Raw genomic sequence first — 13274 nt, 5'->3', positions numbered from 1 at the left:
AGAGTCTGAGATTTACTTCAACATATCCCGATCTCATCATCATTAGAAACTATGCCCATCGTTAATATGAGCATACACAGCTGAATTAGTTTACATGTAACATATCCTTGGATTATATTTCTTATTATGTGACAGTAGCACTGGGTCGGATTTCTGACTACTCTATAGCTGCAAAACATACACAAATTAGATCAGGCTGTTTGTTTTAGTGTGTGAATTGGCACTCCTCTAGTATATCTTCAGTTACCGCATGTTACCCACAAGTCAACATTGGCCATGGTCTCCTCTTTTATAGTCTCCGAACAAGTCTGCTTGTAAGGTTTTCTAAAAAGCCACATCTAAACAGGAAAGGTCAGCTGTCTGCACTTATTCTGTCTGCTTCAGCAAATAGAAAACTTTTTTTTTTACCCAGATGGACATGCTCACTAACCCGTGTTTTAGCACCGGCTCAGTCCCAGCAGAATCTGTTACTTCTTGTTCTGTTGACTTTTTATGCTGTCTGTAACACCACAATATGCCTCCATTTGTCAACATGAAAGTTTAAAGGAGACAGAGTAAGTCATCCCTGTAACCCCAAAGCTCAGGCTTTAGACAGTTTTCAGACAAAGCCTCTGTTTCAGACAGTTCTGATCTACCTTTTAGGTCAGTGAGAGGGAATATTCCTAATATGGTCATCTCAGGAAAACAGGTCTGGCCAGGTGCACAGAATTCCCACCCATTTGTTGTTCAAACTATCTGTTAATAAGGGACAGGAAGAAAACTTGCTTAAAGAGAGGGGATGGATGGATGAACTTGGGGTTATTTTGAATCGTGAATCATCCAGACCTACTCTGGTAGAGTCCAGAGTCTCCCCTTTAATATACATTAACAAAAAAAGAACATCTGACTTTTTCTACAGTAACAGAAATCCTTCTCTGTCTGCATCAACGCAAAATTCTCTCTCCCTTATCTGTCTAGCTGCTGATAACACCAGCGTGTTTGCAGAAAGTCATCGTGCCGGATCGTAATAGGATTTTCTGTTACAAGATGTTATTAAATACAAAGGCTTGAGCGAGGCCCTATCACTTGAGTGTTACTTTGAAATACTAGGAGCAATATTACTGCTCATAGATTAGGGATCAGTCTATGCCATGTGCTTCCTGAGAGTTTGCTATTGTACACATGCAAGTGCGCACAGCCTTCTGTGGAAGGAAACCATTATTTGACTATGAAAAGAAGAGTTTGAGCTCATGTGCAAGTTGGTGGATTCAGATTTCAACCACGTGCATCTCTGTCTTCATTTCTTTCAGGTGTACCAGTATATGCACGAAACAATTACAGTGAATGGCTGTCCAGAGTATCAGGCCAGGGCCACGGCTAAGGTAAGAACTGTGTTGGAAATTTGGCTCAGCAATAAAATCATAATATATATAATTACTGAAAGCTGTAAGTAATTACTCGGGAGCTGTCTTTTAATCACTTTACCCAGTGATTTCATTCTCATCATTTCATTTGGCCAAAGCTGCCTGAAATCAGCAAACTACATCCTTTGATAATGGCCCTCATTAAGAGTGTGTGGGTCATCAAGCAATGACACACGAGTGCCAGTTTTCCATGAATAAAACCAAAGGGTGGCTGTTAGTCTCATGTGCTAAAAGACTGTCTGACAGATTCACATTTATGACGTTTCATTTCTTTATCTATTGAGAGAGCACACACATAAAAGGAAAAAAAAGTTTGTGTTTACATGGGATGGGAACAACTAACATATTTTACATCCTTTTTTTCAAACCATTTTCTTTAACTTCAAGTTTACACGTATATTTGACCACAGACAGAATGTGCAGATGGACATGCAAATAGCTGTAGACCAGAGTTAGCTCATTGATATAAATTATGAACATTTTATTAATTTGTTTGTTTGGAAAGGTCTAAGATTCTTCTTTAACCTGATATACACTGACTGGCTACTTTGTTAGGTGCTCATTAATGAAAATATCTAATCAGCCAATCATGGCAACAACTTAGTGTGTTTAGGCATGCTCTAAGCCAGCGGTCCCCAACTCAAAACAGAGCATCAGAATAGAGACAAAAAGTGATTTAAGTGAGTTTGAAAGTGACACAGTTGTTTTTGATCTGAGCAGTTCATAAACTGCCGAGCTACTGGAATTTTCCCACAAAATCACCCCTCAGGTTTACGGAAAACAGTCCAAAAGAGGGAACAAGAAAAATCCAGTAAGCAGCAGTTCTCTGGGACAAAATGCCTTGTTGATGCCAAAGGTCAGGGGAGAATAGCCAGACTGCTTCAAGCTGACAGGAAAGCAACAGTAACTCAAATACAACAAAAGTATTCAAGTATCTTCCCTTCTATCAATGATTCAGGCTGCTGGTGGTGGTGGAGAATGGTGTGGGGCATATTTAGCACAATTTGGGCCCTGTGGTACCAACTAAACACTGAATAAATGAGTTCATTGTACTCAAACGGCCTCCACACTCACCAGATCTCAATCCAATAGATGTGATGGATGTGACGGAATTCGAGATTCTCAACCTGGCTGCGCAGCCGATAAATCTTTATCTGCAATGGCGTGATGCTATCACGTCAATATGGAACAAAATCGCTGAGCAATGTTTCCAGCACCTTGTTGAATCTTTGCAATGAAGACAAAACAGGAGTTTGCATTTCAAGGTAGAGGTGTCAAAAGGTTGAAAATACGGTTGGTCAAAATGCTGTTAGTCCGTTTTTAAATTGCGATTTAAGAACTGACACTATGTTCATGTAGGAAAGAGGTATATGTTAAGGCGTTGTATATGGAGAGTGTTGGGAGTGCTTACCTCAAAAATAATTTGCAGTATAATCGATCATTTCTGCGTAGGGACTGTCAGAAGGTGGTGCTGATGTATTTAAGCGGCTGCTGTAGAGTTATTGTTTGAGGGAAAATAGCACGACTCATAAGGTCGAACAAAGTTGGAATCAATACTGTCAGAGTACACTTTTCCAGAAGAAAGACAGGCATTACAGAACCGAACGAGCTAAATGTTTATCTCAAAGGCTGAAGTAGAAGCTCTTCATCCTTGACTCAACAGTCATCAGTTACTTAATGTCTTTGATTCGAGCTGTAAATCGGTCTTTAATTATGTCTAATAGTCCTCAAGACTCTTCCAATCAGCAGCTGCTGGATTCTCTTCAACTCATTCAACTTATTTCTCTTATGGAAACACAGTTGTCTGACTTTACCTTCTGAGTGTTTGCATTCACGAGCTTTCATTTAATTACAATTCAGCACTCGGAACAAACAGAGCTTTTGATTGAGAAGTCATAAATGTCATGGATGCAAGTTAATTGTTAAAAAAAATCATATTTTTTATGCTTTGGTTTATTCCACCTGATTATTTAACACGTCCAATGATTTTTTCTTCTTCTGCTGGCTATTTAGAAAAGGTCCCATCCATATCACAGGTGAAAGAGGTGCACTGCGTGAGTAGAATAAGCAGATTGTGGTATTCAAAAGAAATGAGCTTGACCCGCTTGACTGAAGCAGGACGTTTCATCAGCACATCACAAGCAAGAGACACAAGCTTTCATGAAAGAAGATAAAGAGAGGGAGAGATTGCCTGATTTAAAGTGCAGAGGAGGAAGAGAAGGGTGGGATGCGATGAGGAGCACTCATAGAGCATGTCCTTCATTGGTTCAGTGTAGAGTCCACTCCTCTCATCGCCGCGAGTGGGTGGAGGACGAGAACAGAAAAGGATGACATAAACAAAGGGATACAAGTCTTTGTGTATGAACACAGAGAGGCTTCAAACGATGAGAGCTGCTTGCCAGTCCTTTTCTCATTTTGTTTGGCTCCACTAACGCTACACCCCCAGAATAGTCCTGCAGAGTCTGGTAAAATACAATTCAATATCTGTTTAAAGGAATCACTCAATATTTTAAGAATTACATCTTTTCACTGTTTTACTTTGAGTTAGATAAAGAGATCAAATCCTCATACCTGCTGTTAACGATTGAGCTAGAGCTGGGAGGTGGTTAGCAGAGGGAAACAGCTGACAGTCACTAATACTGTTCGTGTTGCATGTGTCAATCTATATAGAAAGACAGACATTTGTGGGAGGCATCTTTTAAAATGAAAGGATTATGTCCTGCTATAGCTGGAATGCTCTCATGAGAGGAAAACCAGGCTATTGGGGGCCCCCAATTTTACAGTGACAGGGGTCTCCAACTTAAATGAGATGTAGGCCACTGCTGGCACTGTCATCTCATGAGAGGTCCACTTTAGTGTTCAAGGAGTACAAAACAAACATGAAAACACCCACAAATGTTTCAGAAAATGTAGTGTTGAATTTTTAATATTGTATAACAAGACAAAACTGCAAATGTGAACGCAATTTTTTTCTCACTTTTAACTAACTGAAGCCTTCTTTACAAATAACTTTCACTGATCTAACACAGCTCTCAATATGTTTGTACTCTCTGCTCATGTTGCCTTCGTATTAAGTCATTTTTTGCTTTTTAAAGAACTTATTTTAACATTGCACTAAACAACCAAATCATATCCTAACAAAAAAGTAACTTCACGGGCCAAATTGCATTCTATTTCTTCACGTCAGTATAGCAAGTAGGGGTGACGTGGGCCGCAAGTGGCCCTGGGGCTACGAGTTTGAGACCCCTGACTTAAACCTTCCATAAATAGACTGTACAGAGCATTAAAGATATCCCATCATCCCCCGAGTGGGGCTAGTTGTGGCTGTAGAAGGGGTTACAAAGGGGTGCCTCTTCTAGCTGCTTCTAGTATAGTCTTCTTTTGTGTTTTTTGGCTCATGTAAACTGCAGGGAGACCCCAGGGAGACTAGCCATGTGACTGAAATGGAAAGTAACTGAAATATACAGTTTTTTGGTGTGGTACAGCAAAAAACACCAAACAGTTTGGTGAACTGAGTGAAATAAACTAAGGAAAAAAAGAGAAACTTCACTAGAGTAGATATTACTGCTAAGCTATTCAGATACGTTTAGGGAGTAAAGAGCGAACTTTTTCAGGTCTCTTATGTAGTCAGTAGTTGTCTGGACTGTGAATTCCTGTTCCATTCATTGGTAATTATTTTCAAATCTGTTGAATTTAAGGAAATTGAAACCAGACTGAAATTGTCAGTGTGGTTTTGACATATGCAACCCCTCTTTTATTTTCTAAAAGAAGCGTTTATCAACATGCAACCAGCGCCTCCTTATGGATGATCCCTCACTTCCGTTTTATTCCATTACGGTAATAACATCCTCGATTTGGCGTCTTAACGTGCCAGAGCCGCCAGGAGTTCACAACAAATTTGCTTCCATTGCGTTCAGTCTTGTGCCATTTCACACACTTTCTCTACATTGAAGCTGTCAGTAGTGGTGCAAGGCAAATTTTCCTTTTCCAATAATTTCCTTAAATATAAAATGTGATGTTGGTTAAAATGTCTATCCTTGAGAAAGTTCCCCATACTGCCAATAGGCCTTTTAAGGCTTTCCAGTCTAATCATGTAGTCGTCTGACTCCATAGGTTTCTCGTCTAAATTGTGGCAAGAGTAAGTGTATTTCCCAACCTGTCAAAATATTTTTAAACAGGATGCACTAAATATGACACATTTTTAAACAAACTCTGTACAGGGTTTTATTTTTTTCTTCTCTCAGAGGGAAGGATTCTCTGTCAACAAAGACAATCGTGTCATCTTCTGAAGTATCCTGAAGTTTCTCGAGTGGGTTCCATTGTCTGATCTTAAAAATAACATCTCATTAATGATTAGAAGAGATGTTATTTTTAAGTCTTTTTCTATGTCCCTTTTTTCTCTTAAGAACAAAGCATTTCAAACTCTCTCCCTCACACTTTTAAAAGTTACTTCTTCTAAATCTGTAATAAAAATGCACAAATTCATTGGGCAATTAAGCACACAGCTAAGGGTTTGAAGTGGCTTAGCTGTGGGGATCTTTCCAACTGGGAACACTGGATATTTTTGAAAGTGCTTTACTCCCTGCAGAGATATCCACAAGGACCACAATTGCACATAATCAGCATCAACATATGGGGAAAGACATTCATACTGTATTGCAGTGAGAATGAACTGCAACAGTGATGAAATACATGACAGAGTTTCAGTTTATCTCGAGTGCTTTAGTTGGTGAGACAGAAAAATCTGCAGACATCCGAGATTTGAGTTTCACTTGAACAACTCAATTCACTTTGATCGCTTTGTTAATTTAATCAATTCAGCCTCTAATATCTGGCCCGAGGCTTTTATTACTGATCTTAAAGGAGGCGGCGATTATTAGAGCAGCAGGGGGAAAAAAAGCAAAAAAAACAGGGAGGTGATGCTAAAATGACTTTAGATACTTTAAGCCAGACTTTTACAGTGTTGTGTGTCTACCGAGAATCCTCCAGCAAGCGTTTCATTTAAAATGCCCCCCGTGCGTGAGAGGCACCGGCCATCTGCCAGATTGTTTTTCATTCACAGAAAGCCCGATAAAGTCGTGAAGGTCGATGCGCTGCGAGGCCCGGGTGGCGACGGTATGCATGCTGAGGAGCTGCTGCTTATTTTAACAGCAGGTCAGGGAGGGTGAGTGGGAGCAGCAGAAGAAGAAAGGCGAAGGACAGAGCGAGAGAAGGAAGGAAAAGGGGGAGTTGTCATAATGCAATAAGCAGATTAATAGGCAGCGGGAGGGGAGAGAGAAATGAGGAGTAATAAATGTGGATCTGAAGATGCATATGAATATGGAAGAGATTGCAGATGCGGGGATGATGCCTGGAGGGAGCCTCAAAGACCTCCAGTTGCCAAGCTCCTCGTCTGCTGCTGGGAATTTCGATTCACATCTGCAAAATCAAAACAGAACTCCCCCCACCCGTACTTTCTTATCCTTCCTTTTCCTCATCTCGCACACTATAAATGATGCTGACTTGACAGCGAGGAACCTGTGGCATCGCATCTGTGGATCTTTGGGCACAGGCTCTCTGTTCACCTGCCACGAGCTTTCCCAGCTCGGCTAACAAGCTCCTTGGTGCTTTGTTGTAAATGTACAAGGAGTGTGCAGCTTGGCTTGTGATTCAAAGGAACTTCACCCAGCTGGAAGGGATACACCGGGTGGAAGTGAGATGTGTTAATCCGTGTGCTTGGAAAGACCAGAGAACTTCTCATGTGGAGTCTAAATCCCAAGCCCAGACCAAATCCTGACGCTTTGTTACGGCCGTCGTTGCTTAAATGAGAAGGTGCGTCAGAGGTTTGCGAGCAGCTTTGCAGTCTCTTTGTAATACTTCTAAAATGTGTTCTTCCTTTGCTTTTATTTTCACACTACAGAAGAGAATGAGAAGCTAGTGTAAGCTGCAGAGCTTTCAAAAAGAATTGCTGATTTGATTGAAGATGTGGTTTGCAAAAGCTGCAAATCAGATTTCAGACGAATATCTTTGCGCCGTCTATAATGAGGGCACTATTTAAGAAGCTGCTGTGTGCCTCTGCCTTCTTTCTCATCCTGATTATGTTTTTCTCTCCACTGTTTAACTAAAAGGAGAAGAAATAACTCACTTCTTGCCCTAATACTTGATTTACTCATAGAATGAGACATTTACTAAAGTTATTTTTTGCATTTCTTGGGAAACTGACCTGGCACAGTTCAGGCATTCACTCCACTTCTTTAATGTGCACTAATATCTTTAATATCATACACATAATGCGGAACATTAGATTGTATATAAAAGGACTGGTATTACGCTGCGAATGTAATTATTCATTGTGAAATAATAATACAATAATGTGCCGTAAAATCTCTCGTAGTAATTTTAGATATATCGTACTCCCCTTCAAATGGTTCACAATGGTTTGGTCCACACCTCTACTTTTCAGAGGCGAATGTAAAATAAAGGATGTGTGAGAGACCTTGTTCTTTAGAATAAAACTTATTTATGGTTTCTCGTGGGTTCCCCTTAGGTGCTTCTTGGTCCCCCCCATTCCCACCCTCATTAAAAAATCCTGGAAACACCTTTAGCTTTAAAGCACATTCACATTTTAGAACCTAAGGCTACATCTATCTTTTTTGTACAGTCTATGATTAACCCATGGATATTTGCATATTGCATAATATATATAATATTACTTTTTTGCACACACAAAGAACCTTGTATTAAATCTTGTGTGTCAAAAAAATATACGTAGAAGTGTATTTTTGTCAGAATTCGTGTCTAATTAACTGTCTAATTCATTGAGATAACTAATAAGCCCTTTACTTTTTTTTCTCTTCCTTCAGGCCACAGTTGCAGCCTTCGCAGCCAGTGAAGGTCACTCTCACCCGCGGGTGGTGGAGCTACCGAAGACGGAGGAAGGGCTGGGCTTCAATGTGATGGGCGGCAAAGAGCAAAACTCACCTATCTATATCTCCCGCATCATTCCTGGAGGCGTAGCTGAGAGGCACGGCGGCTTAAAGCGAGGGGACCAGCTCCTGTCTGTGAATGGAGTGGTGGGTCTCGCCAGACTAACGTTCTGATCCAGCATGTGGGAAAAGAGGATCAATGGATTGAAAGTAGAGTGTAGATAAGCTTTTCAATCCATGTTTAAGCTTGTTTCCAAAAATATATTTTTAGCAGCTTCTTGCCATGTATATGATTTCTAGTTTGATATGCGAGTCAACAATCACAGGAGTTATTGAGGTCGCAAGGTTGCACATGTTGTGAATAAGTAGCAGAAATTTCTTCAGCTGCTGGAGAGATATGAGCATCATACACTGTAGGCTAAGCCTTGTCATTTCACTTGATCGTAAGGTAATAATCGTGGAGAAAATATTCTTTTTTTTTTTTTCTTTGAAGGGTTACTATTTTTAAAATATATATATATATATTAAAATCAGCCCCCTTTAATATTCAACTCTTTCCGCGGCTCTGAAACCCCTGCAGAGTGTAGAGGGAGAGCACCACGAGAAAGCGGTGGAGCTACTGAAGGCAGCCAAGGACAGCGTGAAGCTGGTGGTTCGCTACACCCCCAAAGTGCTGGAGGAGATGGAGGCCCGCTTCGAGAAGCTGCGTACGGCCCGGCGGCGTCAGCAGCAGCAGCTCCTCATGCAGCAGCAGCAACAGCAGAATCTGGCCTCTCAGCAGAACCACATGTCGTAGGTGAGGCGCTTCATTGCTTTAAGGGTGAGGGGTGGGGGGAGGTGGATGCCAAAAAAGGAAAAGGAAACACTACCTCTGAGAACTTTACTTTAAAAAGTTGTGTTTATGCATGTTGATGAAGATTAGGTAAGGAAATTGTCCCGCTGCAAAGAACTGAAATTTAACAGAATGAGGAGTGTTGCAGCCCAGGTTGAGGTCGAAACGCCACTAATAGCTCATCAGGATCGCCTGATGGCACAATGCCATCAACTTTGCTTTGAATAGAAATCCACAATACAGTAGTTGGTCCACCAACTGGACTTCATTGAGAGTTAAAGTGAAAAGCTACCAAATACAATTTCAACACTTAGAATAAACTGCAGATCTTTTACCTGGTTAATTTGTAATGAAATAACAAAGTAACAGTCCTCACCTGGCCATGTTGCATCTTAATTGCACACCATAAAAAGGATTTTAAATCAAACAGAGGCAAAGTTATAAAAACTAAAAAATAATAAATGTACCATTCTCTATAAACTTCTGGACCTTCTGTCAGCCTGTTTCAACATATATTTTTTTAAACTGTGGCAGAGTTTAGGATCAAAAGTATGTGCTGTTTTTTTGGACTTGCAGGCACTAAAAGAAATCAAAGGTGGGTAGGGAATGCAGATGTGCACAGAGAGTACACCTTTTATCATTTCCTGTATGAGCATAAGCAGAGCCTCAGGCTTGGACCTCCCAGCTGTTCTTGTTTCAAGGTGACCGAGCTTTTATTGTCGCAAAATCTTTCTAGATGAATTATTCATCTTTCCAGACATCATACTTTTACTCGAAATAGTTTTTACCTCGATTTGCTTCATTCTTTGGTTGTTGGCTTCATTTATATATGTATTTAATGTCAAGTATATAATAAAAACTTTCTGCTGAATGTTCTGGTGCAAGAAAGTTAAAACATTTTGCAGATAAACAATAAAAGAATTGAGATGGAGAACTGCATTTTATTCACTGTACTCTGTTTTGCCCATGTAAGCACTTCTTTCAGCTTGTGTGCAGGTATAGCAGACATATACATCCCAGCACAGAGCCTAAAAGCTCAGTAGTATATTTTGCAAACTGAGCAGCCAGTATCCTCTGTGCAAACATTACTGATTCTTCTTCTGTGCTGCCAGTGATTCTGTTGTAAGGGTTGTAAATTATTCAAGCTTAAACCGATTACATCTGCAGTTCATGCTCTGCAGGTACGCAGGTGCAGCCTGGAGTGTTGTTACTTGTAAGCTAAAGCTGGATGGAGGCTCTACCCCTGACTCGCTTTAGATCATTTTTTCTTACGGTGCCAAATTAGAAGAAGGCTGTGCACTGCCAAGCAAACTAAAGCTCACTCTTGCTTGCTGTAGTGAAAAACACTCAATTTAAAATCAAAAGAAAGTGCAGACACTATTCAGACCATGAAACTAAGTCATATCATGCGGCCCCTATTTTTGCCCAAACGTCTCAAATTATTTGCCTGACGTGTTAGAGGCATGTGTACAAGATCTCTTTGGCTTTGTTGCTAAATCCCCCAAGCATATCTCTTGTCCTGGACTTGGCACACCACAGTCTGGAGTGGTTCTTATATGGATGGAAGGATGGATGGATATATGGGTATATGGATGGATGGATGGATCCTAAAAGTATATGGTGTCATACTGGGCTTTTTTTAAGATTAAACGTTTGTCTTGTTGCTAATTTATCTTTTTACCACACCATGTGACATTTTTCAGAAAACAGAAAAAAAATTAAACTCAGCATGACTTCATTTAGTGCAGCTGTGTTTCACGGCATTGCTCTCAGCCTGCTTTTCTTGTCTTTGTGATCTCCAGGCTGTTCCAAAAGAAGAAGAAGTGAAGAAGTGTTTGGATCTTTAAGGCCATCTGTTTGTGTTGAGGATCCCAAAGGCGTCTCTCCATCATGGAGCAAAACCGACCGAAAGTAGAAGACTCTTTCACTCTCTCCCTTCCAGTGTACCACCGATTACTGAGCAAAAACGAAGAGAGCGTTTGTCCTGAATTTGGTGCTTCAAAAAACAAGTATGAGGGAGGCTAACACTGAAAGTTTTGACTTTATAGTCCCTTTTCTAGGTTCTACACCCCAGTCGTGACTTGAATACTCCCTTTCTTGTGTTTGTAGTTTGGTTTATTTTATCCACTTGGTTTGCTTTCATCCATTTCGCAGTGGATCCTTCGCCATTTTTCCATAGATATCATTTGTACAGTGTTGTTTCTATTGATTCCTCTACTGGTGCTTGTGTCTCTGTATGAAAGACCATTGATTTCCTTTTTCTGTGTCCTGTTTTTGATGAACTCTTTTTTACCTTCTATATTGTAGCAAGAAAAGATTTTGTATCTCGTAGGTTTAGCAATAACACACTTTTTTTTTTTTTTTTTTTTTTTTTTTTTTACATTTTAAAATGAAATTCATCACCGTACATATACAGAGTTTAGGTGCAAATGTAAATCACCGTAAAGCAAATCGCATCTTATTCACTGTAAGGCAGCTCCTGAGTCCAAATCGGTCTTCGGTGCCATTTAAAGAGATTTACAGACGGCGCATAGAGTTAATGTGCAATAACTGCGATTCATAAAAAGAACTTATAAGCTACTCCCAACTGAAATTAATCTAGAAAATATATGTTACAAGGAGGTTCACTTTAATCCTCAGAAATCTTAAATGTTCCCGACAGATTACCAGAATGTCATCACTTTTGATTTTAACAGAATTAAATGAATATTATGTTTATTTTTCCAGATCTGTCTATTTTATAGTTTACGAGATCAGAGATTTAACACAAAGTTTTAATGTTCCTTTTAAAATATTATGTATTCTTTCTATGATGTGCAGATTGTTTAAAATCTATTCATTGCATTATGGCTAAATACTAGCACATAGTTCACGTGGATGTGTTACCTGCATTTTGTGTTATGAGTGGAGTGTTTTGGTTTGTTTTTTTTTTCCCAGTGGATCTGTGAGAGAAATCATTTTCTTTGTCACCCAAGTAGCTGAACTCCAGAGTCAAAGTGGTAATCCGCCAAATCTGTGTTTAAGTTGTCTCCATCTTTGGTGAGCTTCTTGTTGTGGTTTTCTGCTCCGTCGTTCCCAGAGATTACTTATTTATAAGTCTTTTTAACTCTTTTTTTTTTTTTGTTTACTGTTGATTTTCTTTACATTTTCAGTAGCTGGCTTTTACTCTTTTATTTATCCCAGGCATTAAACATCACTTCCTCAATGCGAGACTCTGTAAACACCTGTATGCTAAAAGCAGCTCGCGTAAAAGCTGATGATGTTACAGAGATTTTATTTAAAACTGCAGTGAGTGATGATTTCATCGGCTTTAACCCCTAAGCCCAAATGAACAGCAGCCTACATTAATGTGTCCCACACTGCCACATTTGACTATTTCCCAAAAAACCTGTTTCCTCTGAGGTCTACTTAATGTCAAAATATTGGGATTAGGTGACCTTAATGTCCAGGTTTTATATGATTTACAACCATTTCTGACTCTCACAGTACATCTTAATAAGACAGATCCCTTTTTGTACCTTTAATTTATCTGTACTCTTTCTTAATTGACTTGCATTTTTGAAGCGAATGGTCCTGTATTTAACGTAAAGATAAAAAAAATAGATAACAAACTCTTGATATGCAATTGTTATACATACTATATTTGTATAAATAAATCTATGTGCTTGTGTACAGTGATCAACTTGTGCAGTTTTCCTTTGTATCGCATGCATGCATTTTATGGTATCCTAGCACATTGGCCCAATTCCAGTCTGGATCCTAAAAACTTCACAATTATGGCTGTTGAAGGGTCTCTTTACTTCGGTCAGGGGTGGCCAACTCCAGGCCTCAAGGGCCGATGTCCTGCAGGTTTCAGATGTGTCCTTGATCCAACACAGCTGATTTAAATGGCTCTATTACCTCCTCAACATGTCTTGAAGTTCTCCAGAGGCCTGGTAATGAACTAATCATTTGATTCAGGTGTGTTGACCCAGGGCGATATCTAAAACCTGCAGGACATCGGCCCTTGAGGCCTGGAGTTGGACAGCCTTGACTTAAGGGGAAGAGTAGAATTTTAGCTGCAGCTTTGGGGAGACTGATTTCTTTAACAGACATGTGTACTTTTGATTTATACCACTACCTATTGATCTATTA

The 13274-nt window shown here is 39.8% G+C and overlaps 1 protein-coding gene across 2 annotated transcripts in view; it reads left to right on the top strand.

Moving 5' to 3' along the window:
* Window positions 1–12818, top strand: part of lin7a (lin-7 homolog A (C. elegans)) — a 41638-nt gene extending 28820 nt beyond the window's left edge. Inside the window, exons 3-6 of one of the 2 annotated variants that reach the window (XM_085137655.1) lie at window positions 1290–1361; window positions 8246–8455; window positions 8889–9100; window positions 10943–12818. In XM_085137655.1, coding sequence (XP_084993781.1) covers window positions 1290–1361; window positions 8246–8455; window positions 8889–9100; window positions 10943–10967 — 519 coding nt within the window. In that variant the 3' untranslated portion in view covers window positions 10968–12818. Of the gene's footprint in view, window positions 1–1289; window positions 1362–8245; window positions 8456–8888; window positions 9105–10942 lie in introns of both variants that reach the window. The other variant, XM_085137656.1, reaches the window with a different exon arrangement.
* Window positions 12819–13274: the final 456 nt, after the last annotated feature.

This window comes from Neolamprologus multifasciatus, chromosome 17 (assembly GCF_963576455.1).
Source record: "Neolamprologus multifasciatus chromosome 17, fNeoMul1.2, whole genome shotgun sequence".
Classification (NCBI taxonomy): Eukaryota; Metazoa; Chordata; class Actinopteri; order Cichliformes; family Cichlidae; genus Neolamprologus; species Neolamprologus multifasciatus.
Note: the sequence above shows the minus strand (reverse complement) of the source record. Positions and strands in the feature narration are given on the sequence as shown.